Genomic DNA, 25,012 nt, shown 5'->3' with positions numbered 1-25,012 from the left:
AAGGCCTTACAACTAAAAAAATTGTAGAATCCTTCATGTTCACTGCTGTGAAAACCTCAAATACGATAATTTTACTGGAATTTGGAAGAAAAAAAAATAAAGATGCAGAGACTGGATGAGATGATTTAAGACAGCAGCAAGAGTACGACATACCTTGACACATTGTCTTTAAGCATTGGAACTGGGGAGAATCCATTCTGCTATGAAAGAACATGATCTGCTGTGCTACCAACTGGCATGTCCTAAAACTAGCCCAAACTTCTTAATCTAATTAATTTTAGGGGGAAATGTTAAACGCATTGCTTAAATAAACAAATGTTATAAACTCCGCAATTGTCCTTGTATAATCACTGAAGACACAACACTACTAAGGTAATGTAAGTGAAGTACTGCTTGCGTGTAATTGCTCTAACACTAACCTCAAATTTACGCATGATCCACGGTTTCACTACCACTACTGCAGCTATAAATTAAATTAACAAAATATTATGAATATTTTGACATACCTTGTATAAGAATTTCATTCTCAATATCCAGTGTTTTACGTACACGATATTCCGAATGTTACTCCACAGATGTCGTACACATAACACCAGTTCATGCTGCGTCATTCGATTAGTAATCGTATCATTACAGTAGCGATCATCAACTTCACATAAATGACAAAGAAAACGATGTACCGAATGAGGATTCATGAGCTTCACTCTTAGTTCTTACAAATTCAAGATAAAACTTAAATTTCCCCTCATTTTAAATTGCAGATACTACGATCATACGAGATTTACCAGCGAAGTTTTAGCTCAGCCTACTTTGTTTTCAGTGATAAAATTTCAATAGTAAATATTGTTAACATATCAGTAATGAATGCCACGTGTTTTTTGGACACTAAACCAAATTATACTGCACTTGTGACATCTCAGTAAGAATATGTACTTCACCGTTTAGCACTATACCTATTACAAATTAACTGATCTTTCTACAGCTGGCACACAAAGCAATTCAAACAGCAATATATCCAGATAATCTGATCGAAATCTGTAGTATGTGACTAATTGCAGTACACAACCTAACAAAACTGCACATACGAAAATTTCCACATCCAAAACTAAGGTAAGGGTATGTGTAAGAAAAATATGTCGAGTCAAAACTGAAATAGACAGAAGGATAACAGAACAATTATATGACTTTATTTACTTAGGAAACAATTTCTGGACTGAAGAAAAATGTCATAAAGTTACAAAGATACAATAAAATAAATGGTATAATTCTGGCAGACAAATGTTAATTCACACAACTTTACAGCTACATAAATCACAACAATTACAGCAATGAAATACAGAATTTAAAGCAAAAGGAATTCCAGAAATTAGAGGTAGTGCACATGCTGGTCTAAGATCACCACCAGGCTTCACTAGATTAGACCATGAAAGAAAGCCTGAAGTCCTGACAACTGAGTTATAAATGTAGTTGAGAAGATACCAGTATATCAACAAAACTGGAAAAATCATTTGCAAAGAGACTGCCTTCCACAGCTGGCATTCTACTACCAAAGTGACAATCATGGACTGCACAGGAAAAGGCCTTAATGACCTAGCCCATCAAAGTCAACGTTAATTACTTTAAATATTCATATTGTAATAATGATAAGAGAAAAACTGACATGAGTAGGGCATCTCAGCACAACAAATTTCACATTCTGAGACATCATGGTCCATCAATTAAATTAAAATATTTTGTGCCATGCAAATTCATTATCTCTAAACACAGAATACCAGAAAAGAGGAATAACCGAATAATCACAGCAGCACATCCAAGAACTAAAAGCACATACAAAATCCAATAATATTAAACAAGAATAAATTCATAAGTAACAAAAGTTAATCTTTGGAAGATTCCATAATCATACAAATTTTAATATTCTGCACTGATTTATTTCCTATAAATAATGCTGCATTAGTTAATAGTTATTATTCATCATGCAGATTTGGATTTCCTGATACCGTGTTTCCAGCGGCCACATTTAAACATGGCGATAAGAGTTTTACTGTAAACAATGCAACATGTCCTTTTGAACCATCACATTAACACAGCACAATTGTGCACCATATGGACAACATGACTATGGGCTTCTTGGACATGAAACCATGTAGCCTAGCTGTAAGGCGCCAATTTTTTAAAGGAACCTGCTGCCTCCAGGTATCTCTGAAACATTTGTACCTTTCCACTAGATTACAAAGCGTCCCAACCCAAAACCTATAATCGTACTACTCACCATGAGAATTTAAAACATAATTATTAAGCATCATACAAGAGAAAAGGTTACATACATAATCTGAATTGGAAAGGGCAGATGCAAGTATTGGCAGAACTGTCTAGATAACCCAAGAAAAACCACAAGAACTGCAGTCATATGACACCAAACACCTTGCCCAAGACTCAAAATAGGGTAGATCCTGAATACATCACATATGCCATTGACGAGCAAACTTGTTTAGTCATCCTGATAGGAATGTCAGCACTGCTGCCATCCTTAAACATGAAGTCACGGTAACCTATAGGATGACTTTCCTTCAGTGTTGCCAGAAACTAGACTAAAGAAAAAGAGACTGTATGATCAAACTGTTAATATGAAACACAATCACCTGGAACTTATTTACTACAGTCCAATTAGTTAAACAAATCTTAAACGAGTAACAATAAGAAAAATAATAATACTGAAATACTTTCTGTATAACAGCAGAGGTACTCAACAAAATAGCAAACTGTATCTTCTCCTCTTCTTGGCATTATTCTTCACAGGTTTCCTATCTTCCTTCTCCATAGTAATGGACTTGAACATATCTCTTCCACTTACAAGTAGGTCTCCTGCCCTTCAGGTGATGATCAGTGCAACACATGTTTAAAAAACGTGTCCTCCTTCATTTATTCATTGTGACAGAAATTTATAAAACTTTAATAATAACTTCGCATGAATGCTGGAAACTGAAATCATGCTAACAATTGTCATATACATGCCAAACAGTATTATATGATTCAAGCATAACTAAAAATTCAGAGATCAAGCTATCTTTACAAGTAGTGTTTATTGATATCTGATACAGTAATCTTTGTACACAACTAATGAGACATAAAATATGTATATACACAAGAATTTCATAACATTTACTTTTGTGGTGGGAAAGCCAATGTTGGGACTACACATACTGTAACACAGCATAAAATAAAACGAAACAGTGACAAACTTACAAAGAGGGATATAATAATAAAACAAAACAGGATATTACTTGCACCCTTTAAATATGACTATTATTTTTGACACAGTACATCCTTTAAACACAATGCATCAGAAAACACATGTTTCCATCATTAAATGCAAGAAGGCAAGGTTCCTATACAGCTGAGCCTACCAGAAAAGAGCTACCCCTGTTTACTGGACACTGAAATAGGTTATATAACCAGTATTTTCTGTCTATCGATGTAAGACTAGCTCGTTATAATAGGGCCACCTTAATGAGAACACTTCCTCCCTACACCTGTTGACAACAGCAGATCAAACAGTGTTTGAGAAAGCTCAAGAAAATGGAGATGTCCAAAATACTAGTCATGTTTATTGCAACACCACCATAACCAGAACATATAGACTTAATTTTCAGGCTTATTTCACATCCTGTGTCATGAACAAGATATTTGGTTTTATGAAATCTACTCACTAAAGCAGAATTGCCTGAAATACAAAATGTGATATGCTAATTAATCTTCTACAACAAACTGTATCTTTTGTATGCTAGTAAACATATAAATTTTCTAATATCTTTAAGAAAACTGCCAGTATTAACACTTCATGTATGCTGCTTACACATTTACATGCTTCTGATTACTAATTACTACATGGAGAGAAAAATATACAATGAAGAAACCAAATTCATTCTGGATATAGTTAACACATTACACTGCCTAGTGTCCGCCTGACACAGAGCTTCATTAAAATGAAACACCCTTCTAAATCCTAAAACACCTTACTTTAATACATCTTATTCTTTATTACAGCTATCTGTTGAAGTTAAAAACTGATTCAAATATATATATATATATACACAAGACAGGCATTGATTGCAGTACTTTATGCCAAATTGCTGATTTATACTTCTTTTATACCTTTGGGTAGCTATTACAAGGAATCTGCATAGTCCACAAACAAACATCTCTGACACCTGAAGATACAAGATTAATTACTATAATTCATGTGCAATTTTCTACATTACTTCCTAGACATGCCCAACTTTCCATACAGTTTCAGTACCTGAAAAAGTGGAAAAATACAAGTACAATGTCTTATGGAATATAGTTCAATTTCCAGTTAATACAAATGAAAAAATGCACCCATAATACACATAACCCAGGCATTTATTATCATTATAAAATGTATTATACAATAATCATATTGGGTATGACAGCACAAGAAATTGGCAGTCAGTTCCCTTGTCATAAACATACTATATTAAATGGCATGTACATCACTGAACTCAAAATAAATCTATGTAAGCTATTGTAACGCAATTTCAATATTTTCTCACACACCCCACCAGCACAAGTATGACAATTATTATTACATTTACCAAAATCTGCCACAGGGCTTGTTTGTACAAGAGAAATAAACAAAGCAACTAAAGACATAATTTGTGTGTATGTGTTGTGAAAGAAATGTTAAACAAAAGCCCAAGTTTACATTATGAACACTTATATATTTAACGACCACACCTCATAAAATTGGCTATATGGATTGGCAACACTGTCTGTAAAATATGTAGGAGAAAAACATAAACAAAATGAAGATTACTGTCTCCTGTGATTTGACGCCCTGTAGTCGGGGAGACGGAGGCAGCAGGTTCCTTCCAAATGTAGGTAATAATCTATGAGACTGTACAGCACCACATCTCAGAAGACTGTGACCTTCATAGCTACTGCCATGTGATCAAATCTCACATACACAAAAACACTTTCAAAAAACACCCCAACATCATACAGTAATGTACACAAAACCAAAAATTTATTTAAAGCACTTGCTGGGGGGGTGGAATTTATTTCAAATAAACAAAGTTTCATACAGCATCGCTTGAATCAGATACCAGTTCAATCGTTGACAGTAGTGCTTCCATTTTATTTTCAACTGCAACTGTTTCTACAGATTCCTGTGGAGATGGAGATATTAATGTGGTTTTGTTATCTTCTTCTATACAAGCCTCTAACACCGTGTGCCCATCAAAGTCTTCGACAGCCATCACCATGGTACCTTCACTGTCATAACTCCCATCACCATCATCTGCATCGCATGTCTTCATTTTCTTCTCCAAACTGTCTGCTGAAGAAGAAGTTTTTCTCTTCAGACGACCAGCAGGTGCTTCACCACCAGATTCCTTTCCTGACGATGCTGATCTTGTTTTTCTAGGATGGTATTCAGGCATAGCTTGAAGTTTTTCAAGTGCAGTCTTCAGTGGCAAAAGTCCGACAGCATACGGTATATCCTTACTTGGAGAAGAAACAGCACCTTCACTGCTATCAACATGGGCTTGAAGAGCATTTTCACCCATGTTTATACTCGCTGATATAAATTCTGTGTCACTATTCTCCACAAGAACTGTAGATTCACCGTCCATCTTGCAATCTTCCTCTGGTTTGTTTTCTGGATCAGATTCACAGCACGGGATCTCAGTTGTTTCCTTACTTTCAATTCCTTTATCTGAATTGAAGTATATTTCTGTTGCTTCCTTGCTTAATTCTGTATCCTGTCTATCCCTGTCTTGTTTAGCTGTTAAAACATTTCCTGTTATACCTTGCTGAACAGTACCTGGAACAAATGAATCTAATATTGTGTTATTCTTCAGTTCAGTCTTTGCTTCTGCTGATGCAGCAACCCTGCTTGAATCGAACAACTCGTTAACTGAATTAGTTTTATCTACAGTGCCCTCCTCATCCCCAGTTCCAGCAACTGGGTCAGTGAGAGCTTTTACAGGTGGAGACTTGTCATCTCCACTGCCACAGACACGTATTGAATTTTCAGTACTGCATGTGGCAGCATCTGTTTCTGCACGTGAAACTTCATCTACTTTATCTACATTACTGCTGAAACCAATATTAGAAGTAGTATCAGTTTCTGAAAGTACTTCTTTGACAGCTCCATTACTTGAAATTGTATCATTCTCAACAACAGGGGATGCTGAATTTAGTTCTGAAGTTGGTATTTCAGTAGTTTCATCACCATCACCAGATTTATTTGCTGATATGTTGTTTGATTCTGATCCTTGTTTAGTTTTATCGAAACTAACATCATCTGATGCTGATTCATAGGATTTGGTTTCTGAAGCCAGATCAGAATTAGATTGTAAGGAAAATGAATTGCTTATTTGCACAGGTATTGTATCCACTTCATTAGTTACAGCCTGCATCCTAGGTTCATCTGTTTCAGATCCATTAATTTCTACATAGTTAGAATTTTCATACTTTTCCATACAACTAGCCTCACTGGGCAAAATATCAACACCAGCTGAACCACTGGACTTGAGTACTGAAGTTAATGTCGATTCAGAAGGATATTTAACCTCTGTTTGTCCAACCTGATTTATCTGTGCTTGGCTATAGTTTTCAGATTCAACTGACTTCATTTCAACCTGCTGACCTCCTTCAACAGATTCTACCATATTCTCTGCTTCTGAATGAGTTTTATCATTTCCAGTACTATCAGGGCTGTTAAGAGCCAAAGTAAATGAATCATTTACAGATCCTTCCCCCGTTGATCGACTCTCATCTTCAACCTTTACAGAATCATCATCTGGGCTGAGAACAAGACGCAGATCTTCTGTTTCCTCATCAATGGAGCCCTCATTTTGGGTGCTATGACCTTTCGTATCACGATGTGAGATTATGGGTTTGACCTTGGTGATGCCATCTGCATCAGTGTTAGCACTAACTTCCATCTCGGTGTCACTCCCTTCACCCATCATTGCTTGCAATGCTTGCTCCACAGACATGCCTCCATTTTCTGGTACTTCTGCTACCTTTTCGGATTCGGATGTGGGGAATGACTTGTCCTCTACTGCACTGCTACAAGTCTGCTCAGGAAAGGTAAACTTAGTCGTGTCTGACCCTGCGTAATGCACTCTTGTCCTTCCCACATTCACTTTTGTGTCCATTACAGCAAAACCTTCCATAGCTTCTTCTCCGTAACCATCTCCAGTTATTACCTCATCAGAATGTGATGGAGGTTCAGTGGCTGACTGGGGCATCACTCCTTGATCAACCTCCATTGGTGTACTATCTGTCACTACTCCAGTTTCTCCCATTACCATTTGATTTACTTCGTACTGAACTGGATTCCTACTGCAAGAGAGTGCAGTGTTATTTTCATTTTGAGAAGCTGCAAGCTCGATGTCCATTGCTTCATTTCTTTCAAGAGAAGGTAAGTCTTTCGCCCCCTCTTTACCACAGGTCTCATTTCCCTGTTCTCTGAAAGGTTTGACTATGTCTGTGTCAGTTTCAGTGGTAGCTGATGATTCTATTATGGTGCTGCTGGATTCTTTTATTTGCATCTGTTCATTTACTGCAATATTCTCAGTAGCATTCATTTCTGCACTGACCAACTGTTCTGCTGCTGCTTCAGCAGCTTCAACTTGACCTTCAGTCACTTCCTGAACTTCCTGAACAATGAACTGAACACCTTCACCACCAACAATACTTCCATCTCCTACCTGAATCACCCCACCGTTCATGATATTCATAAGCACCTCTTCATTCACAGTCACATATGAACCATCACTGCTCTCTAATAAAATTGGAACATCAGATGGAAGGCCTGCTTCCTTCAGCACTTCCATGTACTGACTCATGGCTGAGCCAGATCCTGCATTGCTATTATCAGCAACCTGATATATGATGTTTGTACTGTTACTTCCCTCAGCAGAAGTACCAGTATTATCAGCCACCTGATAGATAATATTCTGGCTGCTAGAGTCTTGTCCAGACACCAGAGCATTATCAGCTACTTGATAAACAATATTTGTGGTACTGCTGGAATCCTGGCCTGCAATAACACCCTCTTCCAACTGATAAACAATATTTGTCTCATTATTTCCAGAGTCAATGGCAGAAACTGAATTCCCAGCAACTTGATTTATAATGTTCTGACTGCTTGGTTCAGGTGCATTTACAGAAGTTGCTTGTGTAACAATGTCTGTCTTTGTGGCAACCAGTTTGGTGGAAGCCACTGGTTCTTTACGCAATATTCTTGGAGCTGTTGTTAGGATGTTATTGACAGGTTGTGGTGTTGGCGACTTCGATAAAATCTGTTTCACTGGCATAATTTTCTCCTGTGTGCACTCAGTTGACTGAGTCACACCTGCAGCAGACGTTTCATCTCCTGTTGACATCTCTTGCTGCAACATTTCCAATGCCTTACGGCTAGCTTCAGCTTCCTTCTGCAAAGCCATGTCTGCATCTGTCAACACTTTCTCTTGAAACACAAGGTTCATTTGTCTCTTCAGTGGACGTCCTCTCTTGCAAGGTCCATCTTCTACAAAAAGCACCTGTGATGTAAGATCATCCTTTGCTGTTTCCACTACTTTCTCAGGAACAGCTGGCTGTTCTTTTCCTTTATCTGTCAGTTGTGTGGGCAATTTAACTGATGCTGGTTTTACTCCCCCATTTGGGGTAACAACAGGCACACGATCAATAACTTCTGATTTAACAGGAGTTTCCTTATTCTTCACAACTGAAGACTCCAGAGGGCAGGATCTTAAAGGTTCCACAGTGACAGCACCACTAGAAGAAACACCATGATGGAACCTCACATTCTTACTGACAGTGTGGAACGTCTGTTTGGGAAACTCAGTGCCTGAAAGTGACAGCAGAAGCTGAGCTGTGTCAGTTTGCTGTTGCTGCTGATGGGTATCCTGTCGAACTGGTACCGATTTTGGTGTAGTTTGAAAAATAGTTTTTCCGGTAGTCGTGGTGTGCATGTCACCCCCAGAGCCATGCACATGGGAACTAGCGGCATGCGTTGTGGATGACGAAGTTTTTAACCCACTTGCCACAAACGTCTGCTGCATACCAACACGTTTTGACCTACCAACAAACGCTTTCCTTGCTGAATCACCTGCAACAGTAACAATAACTCTTCAATGAAAAGAAATTATAAGCTTTTACATGGAGTCCACTGCGGCAAAGAAAAATATCGTCAGTGATCTGTGAATCTGAACATTTCTACACTGTGGTTGCTTGTGTAAACTTACTGGATTACTTAAAGTGTCAGTTGTAAGACATGGCATAATTATGACAAAAAAGAAACTCCATGGCCTGTAGTCTGCAAGCGAACTATACTAACCTAGTGACCACCGATTGCTGGCGAAGTTAGTGCCAACTTCTGCAGATAGAGGGTGTCACATGGTCAGTGCAACGAATCCCCATGGCCGTTAATTTCGTTAATTTTCTAGATTGGAGCTGCTTTTCCTTGAAACAGATCCTCAATTATCATCACAAGGCTGATTGGACCCCATTCCAGACCCACTACTTCTCAGAAAATCTGGTAGCGCAAGGAATCGAACCCGGGACCTCTGGATCTGTTGCCAGGAACTCTGACCACTAGACCACAGAGGTGGTCCGATAATCCAAATACCAAAATCAAAATGTACTGCGTGAACTGAAAACCTGTAGTCTACTGAGCATCTATGGATACTGAACAGTGAGACAAATATATTTCCAATCCAGGAAGTTAACTCCTGTTCAGCCGCAGAAGGTTGGCAGCAGACTGGTAAGAAAACGAACGAAATAAGAAAACAGAAAGTTGCAACAGGGTGAGAAAGTGTACAGTCTACTGCAAATCAATGTAGAGCATCTTCGATTTATCTTCCTGAAACAGATGTAATGGCCTACAGTAAGCTACAACCAATATTTGAGAGATTCTACAAAAGTCCCACAGTTAATGTGTAAAGCATACAATCAAGTCTTAATAACAACTGTAAATATGGTTGAACAACTGAACTAGACCAAATTCTGATGCTTTGAACATAATGACAATGAGGATGACCCACTATGAACTGAAGCAAGTATGTCTAACATTTCACGACCAAAGCGCAAAAAGGCTGGTTGGCTGTAAGGAAAATTGAGAATGTTCATTTCTTGAGTTCAGTTTATGTACACGCATATAAACTGAATATTATGCATGTGCTGAAATAAAAATGATTACACAAAAAGAGACAGTGGAAACATGAAACCATTTCATGTTACCAGAAATTCATATACACAGAACATTGTCAGGATAACTTAGTGACAGTCTTGGATTATTTAACACTACTTCAACTACACAGGTTGTAGCAATGAATGAAAGGATGACTATGAATGACAAAATGAAAAGAACATGGAACCTGTTGTGGCTTAATTCAAGAGGCCATCCTGCAATTTGCCTTGAGATACATACGAAATCACAGAAAACTTGGACATCCAGGATCACAAGATGAGATTTGAACCTTGGCCCTCCTTGAATACAAACAGGTGTCAAGTGAAAAAACACATCAACAGAGAACCAAAGTCAGAATATCCAGCTGTACAGACTGATATATAGGCTTCCACCAACAAACAAACAAATTCACCTATACATGTAGGATTTAAGGTTCTCACAACGGTGATTATGAAGAGTTCTATCGCCTCGGATATAATGCCATGCAGTCCACTGGAAGTCAACTGACATTTCAGATGGATGTGTCTACTCCATCTTCAGTGTTGACAAATAAGCTAAGCAAAAAACCTGCAAGAAGCATACAGCAAGAAGGGCTACTGAATTATTTTTCAACCTTGAAGATGGAGGTGAAATGTTCTTCTGAAACATCTGTTGACTTTCAATGGGCTACGTGGCAATATATCCCAGAAGATAGAACTCTTCAGCCCTATACATGGTACGCAATTTAGTGACATGTTAATCTGATACATTACCATTAATTGTGGCTGTCTTTGGAGCTGTGGATGTTAATCCAAGTGCCTCCTTAGTCATTGCAGATAACCCTTTCACCTGCAAACAAAAAGATATCACATGAGAATTACATATATAAGCTATTTTATGTTTTTAGGAACTATCAACAACTTTTACAGTATTTAAATGTTTATTTAAAATCCCTTCCACTATATGTTTCAACCTGTACTGGTCATCTTCAGGTAGTACACTGTCAGGAATGACTAGCAAAGTGTTATTACTCTTCATACTGTCTTCTTGAAAACACAGATCTAGTGTTTAAAGAATGCATCCTGTTGTGTGTCGGTACTATATACAAGGTGCAATCCAAAAGTTCCCGAAATATATCAATAAAAACTATTACATCTTACCTCTTATTCTGCACCATCACCTTCAAAGTAGTCCCCTTGGGAGCGCATACACCGATCCCAGTGTTTCTGCCACTTTTCAAATGCATCCTGGAAGTCTCTCTTTGTTAGGGTGTTTAGTATCGTCTGTGTTTCCGCTTGAATTTCCTGAACTGTATCAAATCTTTGCCCCTTAAACTTGATTTTCATCTTGGAGAAGAGAAAGAAGTCACATGGAGCTAAGTATGGCGAGTACGGTGGGTGGGGAACAATGCCATCTTGTTTTTAGCCAAAAATTCCTGCACAATGTAAGCCGTATGTGGTCGTGTGTTGTCATGGTGGAGTACCCAGTTGTTCGTGCGCCACTTCTCTGGACGTTCTCTCCTCATGTTCTCCCTCAAACACCTTAGAACATCGCGATAGAACTCTTTATTGACTGTCTGACCAAGAGGGACGAACTCCTTATGAACAATCCTGTCAATATCAAAAAAACAGATCAACATGAACTTAATGTTGCTCTTGACTTTCGAGCTTTTTTTGGCTGAGGTGAAGAAGGGCGCTTCCATTGCAACGACTGCTGCTTGCTTTCAGGGTCGTAGCCATAAACCCAACTTTCGTCACCAGTGACAACGTTCAAAAGAAAGTTTGGATCCCCTTGAAGCTGTTGCTGAAGTTCCCTGCAGACTTCCAAGCGATGCTGCTTCTGTTCATTTTGCAGCAGTCGTGGGGCACAAACTTCGCCGCAATCCTCCTCATGTTCAGTTCCTCTGACAAAATTCGTTGACATGTACCATAACTCAGTCCCAAGGTGTTACAGAGGTCTTGGATGGTCAGTCTACGATCTTGCAGAATCAGATCCCTAACTTTCGCGACATTTTCTGGTGTTTTGCCTGTTGACGGCCGTCCCGAACGATCGTCATCATCAGTCGATGTTCGGCCATTTTTGAAACGCTTATACCAGTTGTAAGTTTGTGTCTGGCCTAAACTGTTGTCACCAGAAGCTTGCTTCAACATTTGGTACGTTTCTGCAGCGGTTTTCCCAAGTTTGAAACAAAACTTTATATAGACATGATGCTCTCTCAGGTCAGCCATCGCAAGACCGCAAACTCATGGAAACAACAATGGAAATATGTTCACCAACAATAAACCCAACCACTCAACTCGATGCCGCTTGCCACACTGATTCAAGAAGGATGTGTGAGGAGACACCAAGTGGTATTTCGATGTACTCATAACCATTCGCGCGCAAAATTCAAATTTCGGTAACTTTTGGATTGCCCCACAAATATGCAAGTTTTCATTTTTCCTGCCAAACACATCAAAAAACAAACAAACATCAAATAACTTGCTCATATTCCACTGTGCATATCTGAGTTTATTTGGTTGTACAGCGTTGCTACATTTTCGGCTCATGGAGCCATCATCAGGCGATACATAAACAAGTCTTAACAAAAGATAAAACAATTCCGTCCAGTGTGACAGTCACACTGGATGGAATTGTTTTATCATTTGTAATATTGTTAGTGTGACGGACCAGAATGAAACAAATCAAAGTCTTAACACTCTTGAATTGTGTATAATAAAAATTGGATTCCAATACAGTCAACTTCCAAACAATTACCGGCACCCAGAAACAGGGATCAATTTCAGCACTGAACCACAAGGACAAAATCTGACATCATTCCCTGCCTTTTTCCTAAAGATAAAGTCTGGGGTTCTGTGAAACATTTCATAACATGCTGGTGTTTTACAGTGAGGGGCTGTTAGCTTCCAACCCAACCACAAGTGGCTGCTGTCCACAACCTGAGGATGCATGATGATATGGTGGTGAGGGGACATTTCACATGGTTTGGGCACTATGATGTACTGAAATCAAAATTTAGCATTCAAACATTTAATGAATAGTTCTTCTGTTTCCAAATAAAGCTCAATATAAGCAATGCATAATTTTCCAGCACTTAGAGGAGTTCAGTTTAGTAAATAATTTTCAATCCATGTTAAAGTTCTCACTTTCCACGACTCGTATCTCAATCCAGGGCAGCTACAGTTGAAACGTCAATATTCATGTCTTCTCTCATCCAAACATTGTTTCTGCACAAGCATAATCTCTGATGAGAGATGTCACACTCTGAATATGCACCAAAATACCACTGCTTGTGGCATCATAGTTACTTGGATTCTTGATTGACTATCTTTCAATATTTATTTCCCAAGTTATTAATTCTTTTAGAAATTAGTTTATCATGATTATGTAAGACTTACTAGAAAATAATTTATTGATGTAATTTGCATGTGTGCCATTTAGTAAACATTTTTGTTTAGTGTTAAAGATAGGCATTCCCCAGAGATTTCTTTGACATTCATGCTACATAATTTAGGTTATATGCTCACCTGGAAGAACTTTGCAGCCTGCAACAGTGCAGATAAGTTGTCTTCAGTCACACTGGTCTCTCCACAGTACATGAATTCTATAAGGGATTTGAGCACGGAGAACTGCATATCCTTCAGTACTATCAAGGGGTACATGCCAAGCTGACGCTGCAGTATTGTCTGTAACAAAATATTCTTATGTGCTAAAACACAAGTTTCCAACCATAGTATGACACACATCAAAAACTGTATCAGCAGTACCTAAATATTTCAGAAATAAGACAAGCAGCCCTTATAAGCAGACACCATGCCATTAGATGTTTATGGGGAATGCAAGTAAACCTCAAGACATTCTCAAAACCAACATCCAATGAATGATTGACTAGATATGAATAACCCTTATAATCTGAAAAGTCAACAGCAGCAACAGAAAGAATCTGTCAGGAGTTAACCCTTCAGCATGATTTATATGCAAGGTACATCAAGCATTCAAATGTCTTTATGGTCATTTCATGTACAAAACTGTGTTCCTACAAATACTAACCATAAAAGTGAAAGCTGTGTACTGTTCGCTATTTTTACCTATAACTCTGCCTTCAGAAAGACTGAAATAAATTCCTTCACATTAACAATTCCAACCCTAATGAATATCAAGGGCCTGCAGATTCTTTTCAAAATGCATCAAACTGTTCAACTCATTGACTCATGGAGCTAAGTCTTTCTTGAGCAGCTGCCAATTATGCAGCTGCTCAAGAATTTTGCAGCAATTTATGAAACCTGAAGGTACATTACCGTGTTCACAAGAGCACTCCAATGGTCAATATCCTAAGGCAGATAAATCCAATCCACACCATCCTATCCTATCTCTCTAAGATCAATATTAATACTGTCCACTAACGTACATCTTGGTCTTCCTGTGGTCTCTTTCCTTCTGGGTTTCCCATCAATATTCTATATGCATTCCTATTCTCCCCATTTGTGCTACATGACCTGCTCATTGCATCCTCCTCAACTTGATCATTCTAATTATACTTGGAGAAGAGTACAAGTTATGAAGCTCCTCATTATATGAACTGTTCAACGTCTCAAAAAATTCCAGGACCTGTATCATCTGATTTATAATGTTATCAGAGATAACCGTTTGCCCATCTTTGAAGTAATATCCTTCTGAACCCGTTGCATGTGGTATAAAATCATATCAGTATGTTAGCCTGGAGGCCAGGTATCCTGAGTGAGGTTTTTCAGTTTTCCTCAGTCCTTGTAATCAGACACGCTATAAAGCAGGTAGTAACTCATCTCGTGCACTTCCTGACTTTCTCACTGCCCACAGGACATTATATAACATATGCACTTAGCATAGAATTATTAAATGAATTAAGTAGAAAAGTCCTCTTACATACTGGTGTTATTTTCATGACGCTATTAGTATCTAGACCAGGGGTCTCCAAATCTTCGAACCGCGGGCCACATTAGGTAATTCAGCACTTTCAACGGGCCAGATAAAATGAGAAATTAATAACTCTAGGTATATGAGTTTTATTGAAAGCACAGAATTTCATAAACTAAATACAAAGTACGTGAGAATAAATTATCGTATATTAATGACAACAGACAGTAGCAGCAAATGCTCATATTTTCATCACAAATTATATTAAAACAATTAATGTGAATGATGGAACTCTTTTTGCATTCTTAAAATCTGATTAAATTGAGGTTCAAACGTTGAAATGCTAATCACAAGTAGCGACTTTAAATGTTCATTGGATAAATTTGCCCTGTATTTCGACTTGATGTACTTCATCTGGGAAAAAGTTTGTTCACACAGATACGTCGTCCCAAAAATGGAGATAAATTTACAAACAAATATCTTTAAATTTGGAAATTGCTCAGAGTTCAGAAATTTATAAAATTCGATCAAATTTCCTTCCTTGTATTTGTCTTTAATATGATCATTTTCCTGAAGTTCAATAATTTCCATTTGAATTTAACTTGGGACATCTGCAGCATCACAGTCAAATGGACTTTGAAACAATCTAATTTCCTGAGCAGTGGAATCCAAATCAGCAAATCGCTTCCGAAATTGTTCTTTCAAATCTAAAATGACTAATTTGCAAACGAGGAAGGAAATTCTGCTTCACCCTTTTTATGCAACTCTGCACAGTATAGCATATGAACAAAGTTACAATTTTTCACTTGGCTCTCCAGAAGTATCAACTTTGCTCTGAATGCCTTGATAAGTGCAAATAAATCACAGATTAAGTTATTTTCACCCTGCAACTTGAAATTCAAGTGGTTCATATGGTTTACCAGATCAGTAAAACTGCTAATTTCCAAAGCCACTCGGTATCTGATAAAAGTGGTTCGTGATGGTTTCTCTCGGTAAGAAATATATCAATTTCATTCCTGAGCTGAATGAAGCGCGAAAGAACCTTTCCACAGCTAAGCCATCGAACTGCAGTATAATATGTCAGGTCAATAAGCTTGGAATCACATTTGCCAGTACTCACTGGAAAATTAGTTCAATTGGCGCATTTCTGCACAATTCTTTCGTGGTCCGGATAAAATCACATCGCGGGCTGCAGGCTGTAGTTTGGAGACCCTTGATCTAGACTATACAAGATGTGTGACTCTAATGTCAGTAAGAACCAACTATTATATATATCTGAAATGGAAGCACACAATAAGCTCCTGACATTATTATTCAGCATGGTAGCTGTCCAGCTTTCTTTCCTGGTTAGTAAAGTCACTTTCTGTACACATGTGAAACAACTCCATTCCATTCCGTTTTGCTTCAATTGTGAACTGTGTTCTGTGACTGGTAGAGTTTAAATCATATGCCTGTCTTTCATGTAAGTTTATGGAGATAAACCAGAACCAGCAGCACTTATTTAGAGATCTGCGCTGCGCTGGGGCAAGGAGTGTCTCAAAGACAAATGGGCCTCCATAACAACACATGGTGTCCCAGGGTAATGTTGAATGCACACACAAAATCATTTCAGAGAAGCCCTCGGAAATCTCTGTTCAGCGAGCAAGATTAGAACAGGTCTGAGAAAATGGTACACTTTAAAATTGCATTCTTGTATTGGAAGAGGACAAGTCTTGCTTCGACAAAACTGGTTTTCTGATGAAGCAGTGTTCTGTATGTATGGAACAGTCAACAGACACAGCTGCTGTGTATGGGGGAGTGAAAAGCCTCATGAAACATGAGTGTAAGGTCAACACGTGGTGTGCTGTGATGAAGATCATCATCATCAGTACTTTCTCCTTTGAAGATGATGGCTGGTGAGGAGTTCTTAGTGATGACGGAGGAGTTTACAATTAGATGGTCTACCACCTCACTTCTACCATTGTGTTCATGCCTTTCCAGGTGTTACTCCCTTCTCCCTTCGATCCTGCTTTTATGGTTTATAAAATGCACAGTTAATCAAGAAAAGGTGCAAAATGTGAACGTGTCATGTGAAAGAACTGCTGGAGCTATGGAGTGTGTTACCAATGAAATATCTATTATTGTTAGGTAAAAAAAAAGGTAAAGTTGTCCCTGTGCTTAACTAATTAAGCACTATGCCATGAAGATGTATGGGGGAGTGGAAGAATGGATCCACATTTTCTTGACCTCAGCACTAGCTCGAGGTGAGTGGTCAGCTTTAGCCCCAGGGAGAGAACTCCCGGCACCAAATGATTTGGAGGCTAGGCAGACCCCAGAGCCGGTCTGGATGTGGAGAACAGAAAATTCTTCACCCTACCGGGACTTGAACTTGGACCCCTCCACCATCCAGCCCGTAGTCAGTCGCTATACTGATTGCACTATGCTGGCTCCTATTGAAATTTAATGAGCATGTAAGGAACTTGGTGAGGTGCAGCGTTTGAAAACATATTAAGTTCTCCTATTCACTCAGCAACCACAGCCACATAATATTTCATTTTATTGACATGGGGTAAGACACTTGTACAGCAACAAATGGCAACATGATTGATGAAAGATGAATTTTAAAAGATTTGGAAAGAAGTGATCATGGCCTAATCAAGATATTAGTCCAGCATTTGCCTGGATGGCCTGAGAAAAACCACAAAATCCTCAGTATGTATAGTCACTGCACCATCTGAGGTCCAAACAGAGCACATCCTCAACACAAGTATTACTGGTACATCAACCTGCTCAGTAAAACTGAATTTGATATGCTGCAGAACATTCAAGAAATTAACCAGCAGTTGAACTCTGACCCCTTGGTCATCCAGCCCGTAGCCAGTCGCTATACCCACTGCACTATCCGGGGTTCCATGCTATACAGCATACCATTATTTACCGATTCTTGTCTATGCTCTCATAAATTGGGTGCCCTGAAAGTTCCTTTATCGAGATGAAACGTTTAAATGTGATAATTTTCACTTCTGTTTAGACTGTTATTTGTAGCAACTGGTAACATTGTGGCTGCACTAGCACTTGTTTCTATCAGCTGTTGCATTATAGGTGTATTTACTCAATTTTTATTTGCTTATATTCGTATTCGTATGAGAGGGGGTGGGTTTCCCCATGCACTTAGACCAGTTATTGGTCCACTGTGCGTCCCCCTTTAATTTCTACTGTCGCCATACCCTACCGGTAATGGTGCGTGCCATCAGCCCCCATAGAGCCAACGAGGTCGGCCCTCGGTACCTTGATGCTTTCCCCATCCACCAGAGGCATTGGAGTCTGCTTGGGCGGGAAAGTGCCTGTAATTTAGCTCAGAGGTCTCCTAGAAACATGACGTTCTTTTACGTGCCGTAAATCTACGACACAGGACACACGGCTTAAAGTCCCTCCCGGAGGACTTGTTCCCTGAATTTTTCCGCCCTTAAAAATTTCACGACCTCCGCCAGGTTTGAATCTGCGTACCTTGAGTCATGAGGTGGGAACGTTACCCCTAGACTACGGAGGCCGCTTTATTTGCTTATAAGTAAAGTGACTTCCTCTGTGGTCTAGTGGTCACTGCTACAGATCCTGAGGTATCCCAGGGTTCAATTCCCGGCGCTACAAGATTTTCGGGGAAGTAGTGGGTCTGGAATGGGGTCCACTCAGTCTTGTGAGGATAACTGAGGAACTATTTCAAGGAAATAGCGGCTCTGGCATAGAAAAGCAAGATTAACGGCCATGCGGATTCATTGCACTGACCACTCGACACACTCTTTGAACTAAAAGTTGGCACTAACAGACGAAAATCTGATAATGCAAACTCAGAGCCACATAGTGCATGTTCTAAGAATCCAAAGCATAACTGTCGTAGTGTTCCACTGGAGTGAGCAGCAGGCTGTGGATGGACAGAACCCAACACCTTCTGAGAGCTGTTCTCGGTGTTTCGTAGAGTTGCTGGCTTCAGCTTTCCATGCAGCATCTCAATGTAATGGGCAACGTTTACTGACACATCTCATTCCTGATGATAATCATGAATGGTCCCCGTGAATCCCTGAACAATGTGAGCATAACTTCTCTATTGATGGCTAGACTTGAATGGGGGGGGGGGGTTGAATTCTCTCTGGCTTGTAGTGGTGGCCTCACATTCTGTCACTAGTGACAATGTGGCTCAAAAAGGCATCACCCTCCTCATGATACCAGTTCAAAAAGCAGTTACAAATGTACAAATGGTTACATCCACGCTGTTTCGGGAACAGACTTTGCACAAATTTTATGGAAATGAAGCCTGTGGCGGATGATTTCACAGGCAGAACAATGAATAAGTTGGTTTGCCATTTCCCTGACCGTCATACTCCCATATTCAAGAACTAGCACAGAGACTTCAAAATTCCCCTCAATAGCTGCATATAGGATCCAAATTATTCTTTGTCAATGATAATCATTCAACCATTTCTGAACATGTCAACCCATTTACACTTGCTTCACTGCAGCAAAAGGCTGTCACAGTATTGAGCTGATAGCCCTTGATGAATTTCCACACCTCTTACACCTTCAACCCACAAAAATCAAATCAATGCATGATGCTCTTGTTTGGTGCATGTGGCATTGGGGTGGCCACAATGATGCCACTAACAGTAGAGAACAACTGAATAGTGCAAGTCAGTTAGGTTAGTATGACAACAGCTTGAGCTATGGTGCAGGCTGCCATATGAACTAACTACTGAAAGTGTCACTGAACAAATCAGAAACTAATCTGTAACTCCTGGGGGTAATATCTACCAATACATATTATTCCTAAAAATGATAGTGTATACATAATCTTACTTTTAGAATTATCATGATAAAATACAGTTTTTGAGTGTCTTTGTAACAGAAAATTTTCTCAAATACAGTCTTAACTTGAATCTAGTCAATTTTATTAAGGCCTACTTCTTGAACAACTGCTCATCTTCCAAGAAGTAATCATGTATAACATTTTATTTGTATGATGGCACAGAGTACTGAATAAGGTTAACATCAAAATAATGCTGTACCCCCCCACTCCAACTTCCACTTTTTATGCTTGTTAGGACATCACCATAACATAAAAACACCTAATAAATCATGTGAACTGCTACAACAAATAAAAAAAGCTACTTATATATTAATGTTATATTTTAGCGTCCTGTTGCACTGATTTAAGTCCATGATTTATTTAATCCGTCTTGCAGTGCATACACTCATTTATCTCCTTCTCTCCCTCGCACTACATGTTTCGGCATAATAATGCCATCTTCAGGTGCTTACTTATCCACGTCAAACCAGTTCATTGCATGCCATGTTCACACATTAAAATAACTAAAATATGTATCTATCATATACATTGTCAAACGTTAAAAATATTAAAATTGTTCAGGATACCACATCGCTACGTCGCCCCTCACTACGTCAGTCACGCCCATTCTCCTTTGTTGGAGCACTCCTTCACTATCTTGTGTGTTGTGCTTTTGTTGTGTCGTGCTCCTGCGNATGTAGTGCGAGGGAGAGAAGGAGATAAATGAGTGTATGCACTGCAAGACGGATTAAATAAATCATGTACTTATATATTAATGAGCAACTCAAGAAATTTAAAAATTTACTGCCTTGATCCAGTGGCCGCATGGTCAAAGGCATGAACTGTCTTCACAAGTAAGAACACTGGGCCACTGGATTCAATTCTCACTCGAGGCATGGATGTCTGTATTGTGTGCGTTTATTCTGCGTTTCTGTTGTCCTGTGTAGGTAGCAACCTTGTGATGGACCGATCCCCTGTCCATGGAGTCCTAACAACTGTGCATATTTTAAGAAACTGAAAAAGCAGCCAAGGTCCAAAGGGCTGTAGAGCCAAAACAAGACAGACAGAGATGTGTCTTTTAGCCTCCAACAAGTTTATAACTGTCAATCTGACATAAAAATTATCTTGTGTTTTGAATCCTTTGGAAATTTATGGGATTTGCTGAGAACTGACGTGCAGGTGAGCAGTCATAGATTACCAGCAATCAAACACAAGCGCAAGAATAAGCATTCAATGAAACTGTAAATCAATGATCAAGGTTTGGGGCAGTGCACCATACAGGCTTGCAGAAAGAATGCGAACAAGCATGCTGGAAAACTGCTGCTCTACTTCCTTATAGCTACTCATTTTACATAATGGAGGGCTCATGTGGGAACTTCCATCAAGTGGTGAAATCATGCAATAANGACCGCCGCTTGTCGGCGAAGTTAATGTCAACTTTAGTGGATAGAGGGTGTTGCGTGGTCAGCACAACAAATCCCCATGCCCGTTAATTTCGGTTTTCTAGACCGGAGCTGCTATATCCTTGAAATAGCTCCTGAAATATCCTCACAAGGCTGAGTGAACCCCATTCCAGACCAACTACTTCTCTGAAAATCTGGTAGCGCCGGGAATCGAACCCGGACCTCTGGATCTGTAGCCAGGAACTCTGACCACTAGTCCACAGAGGCAGCCAATAAGCAAGTATTCAAAATAATATTCACTGCAATGTTAAGAACAGACTACACAGCTCAGATGTATGCGTGGAGTGAGACAGAGTCCCTTGGCACTGTAGCCTCAAATAGGCCTGTTGTATCACCCCTGATAATCAGCATGGAGCACTGGTAGAATGATAATTGGCAGGGGAAGACTTAGAGCGCTCAGAAATAAACGTGATCCAATGACACTTTGTCCACCACAAATTCCACATGCAATATCCTGGAACTGAATCCGGATCTTTGCAGTACGAAAACCTGACATGTGGCAAGGTTAAGTGCAATCACATGATATTAATAGTACTTCCTACTACCCACTTCGGAATCTCTTCCCACAAAAGCAAGAAGTCCATGTGAATAAGCATGCACCACACCATGGAGATTGGGAATTGGTGGAATAGCTCCACACATTCTTAACTACAGCAATAGATGAAGAATAATAAGTTTCATCACTTTCTGTTTCATATGGGTGTGAAATTGGTCCTTCACTCTGCACGAGGGTACGAGTGCAGTCAGGGGTGCATCAATAGCTATATGCACCTGGATAGTATTCAGGGTGGATTACCCTTTATAAAATTCAGCATAAAATTACTTAAAAAGAGCTCTATGTGAGGCTGAAAAGTGGTCTAACACTGAGTAAAAAAAACTGCACACAAACAGCAATAAATATTCACTAACAAAATTCAACAGGCTGTATACAGGTAAGCAAGAATCTTAAAACAGCAAACTAGTTAAGGGCTCAGGCTGTAGTTAAAAAGAAAGCATGAAATAAAGCTGTCAACCCTTGTAACAAAGGAATGCCATGATGCTGGGCCTGTCACTCTAGGGGAACAGAGAGTCTGAGGGGAAGTGAATGTCTTGTGAGAAGAAACACTCAGGAGATTCACATGGTAAGGTAAAAGGTAAAGTTGTCCCTGTGCTCAAGTAATTAAGCACTATGCCATGAAGACATAAGGGGGAGTGGGTAACAATGTGGATAGAAGCAGTCATGCACTTATTTGAAGTACTATCAAGGCTTTGCTTTTAGGGACTGAGGAAAATCATTAAATACTTCAATCAGATGACAGACAAAAAGAAAATTGTCAACAGTCATCTTCACTAAATTTCATATTTACATCACCCACATTTTCATTACTCATAAGTAAAAATTAACAATTTTCACAACATAATACATACCTCAAAATAAGGGCTACATGCTGCAAGAACAGCACGATGAACTCGCAGTGTGTGCGTGTTACACATTAATGTAACATCTACCAAAGTCTGATGTTCTAGTAGCTGACCCAGACGTGTGGCTAGGTGCGAGGGGTGCTCTTCCCACTGCACCATAAATCTTGTACCCCCCATCTTTTGGTACACCTCACCACCTAACACATGGTAAACGAAAGTGAGAATGTGTTTTATTATTCATTCACTGCAAGCTGTGGCTACATACACCATGATTGTACTCTGCCACCTCAACTCTAAAAACGCTGCAGAATATGAGAGGCCAATACCTACGCCAACACACATCTTGAACATTCATGTTTAGCTTATCCGTTTAATATTTAACATATTATAACTGTATGACGTAAATCTTCTAAATAAAACATTAGTTTCATATTAATAGATGTCCATGACTTTCGGTTCCCACCAAAACGTAGGCACCTCGGTCTCGGGGTACATAGAATAAAATGCATTTACTACGTATTTGCACAAAGTATGAAAAATGTATTGTAATAACATTATAAAACAAAATTAAACGGTAATACAGACCTATCACACAACGTAAAAGACGCACCAGCAGTCTCTGTAGCTTTCGAACAAATACTCATGAACAAAACAACGACAATCGCCATTAGCAAGCTCAGCAAAGATTATCGAAATGAACGCCATCTATATGCGCAGTACTCGAAAAAACAAATGCCGTCAACCTACCTACTGCTAAACTACCATCCAAGCGGGTAAGTTGAATTTGGCTGGCAATTCGTCTTTGCCCAAAGTCTGTGGTTTTCGAAATTATAAGCAAATGTGAAAGCCAGTCACTGGATTCGGCAGGAGTGTAGGCGCTGTGGCACCAGAAGCTTTTGGCTATCCCCAGGAATTTAATTCTGGAGATTTTGTACTAAATTATTAGTCTGGTACCACATTTTTTATTTCTGTTTTTTATCTATTAGTTGTTGTTTACCACTGCCAATTGTCTTTGTCATTTGTTGTTGTAACTACTACATACATGTAAAAATATTAAACACCTTTGCATTTTCAACTTAAAAGGAATCTTTGGTAGTTCCAGTTTATTTTGCTCATCTTCAGACACACACACACACACACACACACACACAAACTCTGTGATTTTAGTCCGCAAGCGAACTATACTGACCGAGCGACTGCCGCTTGTCGGTGAAGTTTAGTGCCAACTTTTGAGGACAGAGGATGTCGCGTGGACAGCGCAACGAATCCCCACGGCCGTTAATTTCGGTTTTCTATTTTCTGTTTTGCTCATCTTCAGACACATACATTTCTTAAATGTACACATGAGTGTGACTATGAATGAATGACACTAATACAGAACAGTTTTGCCTAAAGTTAATGCTCTAAACTTCTATTCTGAATGTGCTCAGTTGGAATATCAGCTGGGACACTGGCTATCCTGACTTGGGTCTTTCATGGTTCTTCTCAGTCCATCCAGAGAAATGCTGGGATAGTACCTTGTTTAGGTCATGACCACTTCCGTCCATATCCTTTAAAATTCTTCAGTCATCCATGCTAGTCTGAATGCTGAAAGCATTGTTAAATGACCCATGGACAGAATAACACTGTGACTGACACTAGCATTGCCCTTGCTTCCACTTGGCCTGCTGAAATACTTTTTTTTTGTACAGATTTACTTGAGTATGAACTGGCTGTCTTTGTTTCTAAAATACAGCAAGAACCATTTTAGGGACTGATTTCACAGAGGGCAGTGGAAATATTTTGTAAAAATTTGGTTTCACAAACTTAAAAAACAGATAGTCACACCCCACACTAACCTACTACACTAAACTAGACTACAAACATTATCATTCTAGAAATGATTTCATGATATTTCATCTAGAGTTGGAGAGTAGGGGCTCCCACAGCTTACTATTGTACAGTGTGAGTATGATGAATTCCCAAGAAGAATCTCAAATGGAAGAAGAAAGCAGATGGTGGTCCTTCCCTCAACATTTTATACTCCCATACATTACAATGCAACACTGCATTCTAGAACTGGACCATCTGCCTTTTCTCAAATTTAACATGCATTCGTAACTTCCAGACTTTGAGCAGTACATCTTTAAAATTGTCGAATATAAAGGATATAAATATTCAGTGATTTACATTTCAGCACTCTATACGACACCTAAAAATGTAACTGAATGAAGGTTGTCTTGATCAAGACTGGCC

At 39.1% G+C, this 25,012-nt stretch overlaps 1 protein-coding gene across 1 annotated transcript; it reads right to left on the bottom strand.

The window, feature by feature from the left end:
* Positions 1–1,165: 1,165 nt before the first annotated feature.
* On the bottom strand, positions 1,166–23,459 carry LOC111863649. Its single transcript, XM_023850147.2, has 5 exons — positions 23,363–23,459; positions 22,784–22,974; positions 13,732–13,890; positions 10,978–11,053; positions 1,166–9,145 (listed from the first exon to the last, which is right to left on the bottom strand). Exons 2-5 carry the CDS (start codon positions 22,952–22,954, stop codon positions 5,100–5,102), a joined length of 4,452 nt encoding a protein of 1,483 aa, XP_023705915.1. The 5' UTR covers positions 22,955–22,974; positions 23,363–23,459; the 3' UTR covers positions 1,166–5,099.
* Between the last annotated feature and the right edge of the window lie 1,553 nt (positions 23,460–25,012).

The sequence above is a fragment of the Cryptotermes secundus genome, unplaced genomic scaffold (assembly GCF_002891405.2).
Source record: "Cryptotermes secundus unplaced genomic scaffold, Csec_1.0 scaffold234, whole genome shotgun sequence".
Taxonomy (NCBI): Eukaryota; Metazoa; Arthropoda; class Insecta; order Blattodea; family Kalotermitidae; genus Cryptotermes; species Cryptotermes secundus.
This window is presented reverse-complemented; position numbering and strand designations above follow the sequence as displayed.